General features: G+C 40.4%; 2 protein-coding genes across 2 annotated transcripts; one reads left to right on the plus strand and one right to left on the minus strand.

Annotated features, from left to right (window-relative positions):
• The first annotated feature begins 749 nt into the window (after nt 1-749).
• LOC117315106 lies at nt 750-2,773 on the plus strand. The gene is made up of 5 exons (XM_033869252.1): nt 750-1,122; nt 1,252-1,421; nt 1,539-1,817; nt 1,979-2,449; nt 2,659-2,773. The coding sequence occupies exons 1-5, from the start codon at nt 750-752 to the stop codon at nt 2,734-2,736; spliced, it is 1,371 nt and encodes a 456-aa protein (XP_033725143.1). The 3' UTR covers nt 2,737-2,773.
• Nucleotides 2,774-3,041: 268 nt separating this feature from the next.
• LOC117315465 lies at nt 3,042-4,008 on the minus strand. The gene is made up of 2 exons (XM_033869663.1): nt 3,640-4,008; nt 3,042-3,520 (listed from the first exon to the last, which is right to left on the minus strand). Exons 1-2 carry the CDS (start codon nt 3,995-3,997, stop codon nt 3,069-3,071), a joined length of 810 nt encoding a protein of 269 aa, XP_033725554.1. The 5' UTR covers nt 3,998-4,008; the 3' UTR covers nt 3,042-3,068.
• Between the last annotated feature and the right edge of the window lie 3,481 nt (nt 4,009-7,489).

A 7,489-nucleotide genomic window follows, 5' to 3' on the forward strand; every position in this document is an offset into this window, starting at 1 on the left:
AACGTGTACTCCATGCATCTTGAAAAGTTGAATATAATTTTGTTTGTATAAATGGTGTAATAATTGGCCAATTGTAATATTCAAATTAAAAACAGAACATTCTTCTATTTTTATGTAAGATATTTTACGTAAAATGTTCCATTATGACCATTTTAAGTGAAAGTTACTCCCCTTCTTAAATTTTTAACAAGTGAAACTGAAAGTATATAGATTCAAATATCTTAACGAGGTAGTAATAACACCTCAGTGTAGCTATAACACGATTTAATTAATTGTGTTTTATATATAAACAAATGATAGTAATGTTGGTATGTGATAAACTACAGTCGACACAAAAAATAAGTCTGTAAATGCGTCTACATTAAAGATTAAGCCCCTGTCCCACACTAACGTCTAACGATTCCGTCTGCCAACGTCTAAAAAATACGGCATGCGGTACTCAGACGGTGACAAATTCACATTTTTGGCCATGAACGTTTTAGAGAAAAGCATGAGTAACGTCTGAGGAACGTCTGAGTAACGTCTGAGAACCGTTTGCTTACGTATGAATAACGTCTGTATTAGGATTATCGAACGCCCGAGTAACGTCTGCTTCAGTATGACTTACGACCGAAACGACCGAACAACGTCTAACAAACGTCTAACAAACGCCTAACAAACGCCCTGAGTGCGTATTATAAAAGGCTAACTCCACCAAGTCATTATCACAACAGTCGTGGCAACTGGACAGTCAACATCTTCATTCCATCATGCCGGCTAGGAGAGGAGGTAAAGCAAAGGCCCAATCGAAAGCCCCACCCAGGCGAGGACAGAAAACTCTCAGTCCTCCTCCCAGGGATGAATCAGCAGAGTCGAATGCCCCAGGGGTCCTAGAGGTAACACCAGAGGAGGTCCCAACACCAGATGAAGAGTCCCCCGAACTACAACCAGCACAAGGAGCCCTGGCAACAGAGAAGAAACCAAGGGGGGCCTTCAAGCTTAAAACACAGGATAATGAGGTCCTCGTGATTGAGTGGGTCCAAGAAAATCGCCTCCTCTGGGACCAAAAGGACCACGACTTCAAAAACAAGAGCAAGAAAGATCGACTGTGGTCCGAGAAAGCCGAGGAGCTTGGTTATGAAGGTAATTTTGTGAATTTTGTGAACATTTTGACACTGTGCATAATGTAATACGGTTGTTCATTTTTATTTGAAAACGCGTTTTGTTTGAATTGCTGAATGAATTTATTTTTACTATTTTTTCTATGTTCAGTCCAGTTTCTCAAGACATGGTATACGGACCTGCGTGATTTCAATACCAAGCTCCTACGTGTGCAATCGGGGGACGGAGCACGAACGTTCACTGACAGGGAACAGTGGGTTATGGGACAGTTTCAGTTCCTGAAGGAAAGGATCCGTCATCGGCGACATCCGTTGCATAGTGTGAGTACATTTTTTGTAAAAATATATTTTTGGACATGAATTGATTATATTGAAATTATTGTCTGAATGTTGTGAAAAGTGAAATACTTAGGATGTTTACATTTTATCTCATCCCAGGTGCAGTCCTCAGCTGCGGCAAAGGATGCTATCGAGTCTGGGAACCTCGAAGAGGCTGAGCGACTTGCAACTGAACGAAGGAGGTCCCTCAAGGACATTGACCAGGACTCGACTAGCAGCAACAGTAGCAGGAGCAGTAAGCGTCAGCGAGGGTCTCAGGAGGAGGCTGACGACCAGTACCTTGAAGTCTTACGCAAGGAACTTGTTGAGTCCCAGACGCGACTTACTGCCCTGCAACAGAGGGAGCCGGACGACGAGCGGACTGCCTACATGAAATATGTGAGAATATAAATTGGTATTTTTATTGATTCGGAAATATTTAGAAATATAACTGTTAACGGAATTCATTCAATTCTAGTATCAAACATGCTGTGGCTTTGGAGACATTCATTTTTATCATATTATTGTAAAAATTGTATTTCCATTTTCTTGTTTTCAAGGTTAGCAAAGTAGTCTGCAAGAGTACTGAGGATGCCTTTGACGACTTTCAGACGGTCTTTATGGACTGGCAGGCCAGATGGAAGGTCAAGAGACAGCATCAGCAGAGGAGCCAGCCTCACACCGCGCAGCATCATTGGTACCCAGGGTCGTCAGAGTCCGCCCAGTGGCAGCCTCAACCCCACCAGTGGAGACAGCCTACACCACAGATGCAAGCCACTTCAGTATGGGGAAGTCAATCGATGGACTTCATGCCTAACTCATACTCTTCTGCTGCAGCTGGTGGTCCCTCTCAGTCTGGATCTACCTCGTTAGTTCCACACACGCTGCAACACTTGGCTAGACCTGCGTCCACGACCACAACACTAACGGATATGACTGCACCGATATCAACCAATTGTTCGTCACCACTCGTCGCAGCTCTTGACAGTATGTACATGATCCGCACGCCATCTTCAACCCGATCCTCACAGGTAAGACTAAAATATTTGTTGAACGTAAACTTCATAAAATATCTTTTTGTAATTGTCACAACAGTATATTTTATTAATATCTGTTGTACATGAATTTCGAAAGCTTTTATATTTTTAGAAAATTCTGGCAGTAATCCTTCAACTTTATAATAATTCTATAAAGTATATTTAAGATTCAGTTATGAGTTTGATTTCTTTCTCTTTTTAAGGAAGACCTGACTATCTCTGGGCTATCGAATATTGAGCGTGGTGACAGAGACACGTCTAACATCAGGCTTGACCCATAAGGCTTCCGCTAACGGCGCCCAATGATCAGACTCAGAGAAAGAGTCAGATGAATGTAGCAGCAAGTAAAGACAGTCAAATGATACAGACATTTATTAATGTGTGATTATAAGCAAGAACATATTACATTCTGGACTTTGTTGAAATATCTGTAAATAACAGTTAAATAATTTGCATTAAAATTACAATTATTTGCTTGTATCTTTGATGTTGTTTGTGTATGGGGTGGAGTGTAGATAAAGAAAAAACTACTTTCTTATTTTGGCAGGCTTTGTATTTTTTATTTCAATAATACTACTTTTCACAATTAGCAATATAATGGGAAATATGTCCTTTAAATCATGTTGTCCTGCCATGACACTTCTCCTGCATCAGAGTTTACCCAGTGTTTGATGAGATTGCGCAGCCGCTTGCCCTCCTTGTTGCCTGTGTTTGGCCCCTGGACAGTGACACAGTCTTCCATATGGCGGTCCTGTCTCCATGCTCCGGGGATGAGCTGGTGGTTGGCATCCTCTCGGTCAACAAGCTGGTTTTGCATTGTCGGGTATCTTGTCCTCATGAGGTTGTGAAGCACGATACAAGTAGTAGTGATCAGACGCACAGTCGCAGGGTCATGCTGCATTGTGGTCAGCATAACCTGAAATCTGTTTGCAAGGATCCCAAACGCATTTTCTGACACCCTGCGAGCCCTCGACAGCCGGTAGTTGAAGATACGTTCTTCTCTGGTGAGACTTCTTTGGGAAAACGGTTTCTGCATGAAGTTGCGTAAACCGAACGCATCATCACCTTAAAAAGACGGAAATTGAACATAATGATCACATAACTGTTCTGTATACAATTAACAATCAAGGGAAACTTGTACAATTTTATTCCAATACGACACAAATGCTTATAACAATACACACCTATATAGAACCAATCGACGGACTGAGTGTCATTTGGGAGAGGATCTGGCGGGGGATGGTTGATTTCTCCAGACTCTGTTGCCTCTTTCAAATCGGAATCGTTCCAGATCTGGGCATCTGATGCTGCCCCACGACCTCCAATGTCGGCCCAGATGATCTTGTAATCCGCATCTACCAGAGCTAGCAACACTATGGAAAAAAACTTCTTGTAATTGAAGTACGTTGAACCAGACTTTGGTGGACACCGAACTGCAACATGTTTACCATCCAATGCACCAAGCGTGTGAGGGAAGTTCCATTTTGTGCGAAAGCCATCTGCGATGACCCTCCACTCTTCAGGTGATGTTGGCACTGCCATCACTTCGTTCATGTACTCATCCAAGATCGCCCCACAAACCTTTAAGTACAAGAATGCAAGGCATGGTAAGTACATTATATTAGAACATGGAAAAGCAAGATCAAAATCAGCACAATTGTTTTCATAATTACCTCTCTCACAATTTTTGAGATTGTGTTATGCGGAACCCTCCATCCGTAGCGCATGTCCATATACTTGGCCCCTGATGCCAAATGTCGAAGTGTTATAGCTAACTTCATTCCAGGCTCAATAGGGGCCCTGAACCATGTATGCTTCTTGGTGATTCTTGGTCCGACTCTGCGAAGGATCTCACTGAACATATCCGGTGGCATCCGCATGAAATTGCAGAAGGAATTGTGATCTTCAGCTCGCAGCTCGACCATCAACTGGTCGTAAAGACCAAAACTCCTCCGCCTCTCGATGCCAAGCCATGGGCGAAACCAGAATCTGCGCCTTCGCTTCTTCTGCTGTCTGAGCCTTGCCCTTTGTCTTTGAACAGTATATGTATAAAGATTTATTCTGGCAACTTGCACATCAAGCTGTGCCTGCATAAGTGCCACCTCATCTGAATAGTCATCCATTCCGATTGAAAGCAGATGAGTAAATGAAGTGTATGCAGGCCCAAAACTTTGTCAGCTAGAACCCGCCAATCTTAATCGTTGTCAAGTCGTTTCTCAAACGTTTTACGTTCGTTTCGACCGTTATTTAGACTTTATTAGACGTTAATAGACGTTCCTCAATCCGTATCCATCCGTTTCTACCGTTACTTAAACGGTCTTCGGGCGGTCGAGTGTTCGTTGAGTGGACGTTTCTTTGACGTTATTCGGCTGTTTTCTTGTCGGTTTAACCGTTCCATGGACGTTTAATGCGTTCCTTGGCTGTAGGTAGACGAACTGTCCGTCTGCCTAACGGCCGTGTACAGTCTAAACACCGGTAATGTTCCGTCTGAATAACGGTGAAAACGGCCAACAAACGTGTGAGTAACGTTTGAGAACCGTCCATCGCGATCGTTAGCTGGACGTTGGAAACTTTGAACATGTCCAAAGTCTAAAACGGCCAGCTCCGTCTGTCAACGTCTATGAACGTCTATATACGTCTGTAAACCAGCTGAAAACCAGCTGAGAAACGCATAACAACGTCCGATAAACGTCCGCGTCCGTTTCTCAGACGGAATCGCTAGACGTTACAGTGGGACAGTACCTTTAGATCAAGTTGACTTCGATATGACGTTGAGTCTTCATCAATGAAATGGTGTGTTAATCTGTTATTGTAAACGTTTCATTTGTTTAATATTGATGCTTAAATTGATTTGATTGTTTGTTGTGTAATTAAAACTAATGGATTCCATACAAAACTAGAGAGGAAATGTGTATTGTGTACCGCCTAGATCGGGATTTTCAGGCATATTGTTATATACCCAAAAAATCAGAAATGCCTAAGTAATAAAGCCAGTATGGTCAGGCCGTTTGACTCGGCCGGAATCTAGAAAATATTCATAATTCAGTTTTTCCAAAAATCGGCATTCCTTACCCTTTTGCCCATTTTTTACATACGAAATATAGTTAAATCAATAGGATTCCTTATGGATATTTTAAGGTAATTTATGCGTTTGAATGATAAAGACAGTTAAATCCTCCGGATACTAAACCCTATAATTAGAGTAACGTGTTTAAAAGCGTTTCTAAGATATTTTGATACGAGTTACCTGCCCTTTGCTTGAGCATTGCTACTTATAAAATATATACTTGTTATTTTCTAGAAAATCGTGGACGAAAACCAAACAACACATGGAAATGCCTTATTAATAAGTCTGTCTGGATTTTCCTGTGTCAATTGTCTTGATACCGTGACAATATTGCGCGAAATCGCTTGCAAAAATCATCTACCTGATCTACCGCCATTTTTTCAACATCAATGAGGCTGACATGCGCAGACAAGGGACAACATTTGTGGTGTTTAGTGCAAAAGAGTTGCAGTATTACTGGAACAATCCATTTTGAAGAGAGAGATACGAAGAAATTTTTCGTACTTATGTGCGAAGGTACATAATGTAAAAAGATTACTACATAATGGCAAAAGACGTTTGTTTGCATTATGTGGTTTTTGCACTTAAGTGAAAAAGTTTTTGCCATTATGTGGTTTTTTGCCATTATGTTAATTTTTTTGCACTTAAGTGCAAAAACTGTATTTTATCCTTAAACGGCCGCCCATAGGTCTTTGTAGTTTTGACGATTTGTTTGTTTGTTTGTTTGTGTTTTACGGCCCATCGACAACTAGGGTCATTTAGGGCCAAACAATATACTAACAAGTTTTATTTTTAAAGTTAAAATCAGATAAAATTTGTCATTTTTAAAAGCATCCGTATTGTATATTTAGATCATAATGATAAAAAAGTTGGTTAAAAATGGTAAAATATATACATGTACGAATAGATTATATGAAGTAATATGTACGAATAGATTATGTGAACTTTGTTATAAATAGAACGTCAAAGACAGCAACGTAAAAGACATCAAAGTCTATAAAATAGATCGATTTCTTTCAAGTAGCTAAATACTGTTTTCGAGTCCACGGAACTGAAAAGGGTTTCCACGTCCGGGACTCTAAAGTATTTATCACGAATGTGCTTGAAATCGGAACATTCTATTAAAAAATGCTCCACTGTGAATTGAGCATCACATGCATAACACATCGGTGGATCCTCTCGTTTCAAAAGGAACGAATGAGTAGGATATGTGTGCCCGGTACGGAGCCGAGAGAGGACTATTTCCTCTCTACGATCCTTCCGACTTGGTTTTGATGTTTTAAGTTTTGGTTGTACTTTAAAAAGTTTGTTGCTCGTCTCGAGAGACCAGCGTTGCTGCCATTTACTGTGAATGGCAGAACTAATTACAGGTTTGAAATCTGTATATGGTATTTTAATATTTGTTTGTTGCAGATTTAGAGCAAGTTTTGCTTGGCGGTCAACAAGTTCGTTGCCTTTAATTCCGACATGGCTCGGAATCCAAAGTAATGTTATTTTGCATTTTTTTAAGATACGAGATATTCGTAAAACAAGGTTTTGTATGAGTATATTCTTTGGATCTCGTGATTGTAAATTCTGAAGGACAGATAGAGAGTCGGAACAAATTATTGCCTTTCTAATGCGTTGTTCTTCGATATGGTCGAGGGCCAAAGTTTTGACGACAAACGCTACGTCAGACAAAATGGTGAAACGTGGGCACACGGACATTATAGAATAAAAAACGACATGTAATGATTAGGCCTATTGTTTAATGTGATACAAAAATAAAAGCTTTTAGTTACATGTTACAGGGCTTTATCACCCATTTATTTGGGTCCGTTAAACGGACCCATTCCCAATGACAAAAAAGTGTGATTTTTCCCAATTTTCTACTTGAAAATTCCCAAATCAAATGTATCAACAATTAATTTCTGTTGAAACAAAAAAATTCTTTCTGATAACTGTGTTGAGCGTGTCGAGAAATAAAA

This window comes from Pecten maximus, chromosome 17, assembly GCF_902652985.1.
Source record: "Pecten maximus chromosome 17, xPecMax1.1, whole genome shotgun sequence".
Taxonomy (NCBI): Eukaryota; Metazoa; Mollusca; class Bivalvia; order Pectinida; family Pectinidae; genus Pecten; species Pecten maximus.

Coding starts and splice junctions, on each gene's coding strand:
- LOC117315465 (XM_033869663.1), bottom strand. CDS start 3,997: ATGGCAGTGCCAACATCACCTGAAGAGTGGAGGGTCATCGCAGATGGC. Junction 3,521..3,639: donor CGTCGATTGGTTCTATATAG/GTGTGTATTGTT, acceptor CGTCTTTTTAAG/GTGATGATGCGTTCGGTTTA.
- LOC117315106 (XM_033869252.1), top strand. CDS start 750: ATGCCGGCTAGGAGAGGAGGTAAAGCAAAGGCCCAATCGAAAGCCCCA. Junction 1,123..1,251: donor CGAGGAGCTTGGTTATGAAG/GTAATTTTGTGA, acceptor TTCTATGTTCAG/TCCAGTTTCTCAAGACATGG. Junction 2,450..2,658: donor CTTCAACCCGATCCTCACAG/GTAAGACTAAAA, acceptor TCTCTTTTTAAG/GAAGACCTGACTATCTCTGG.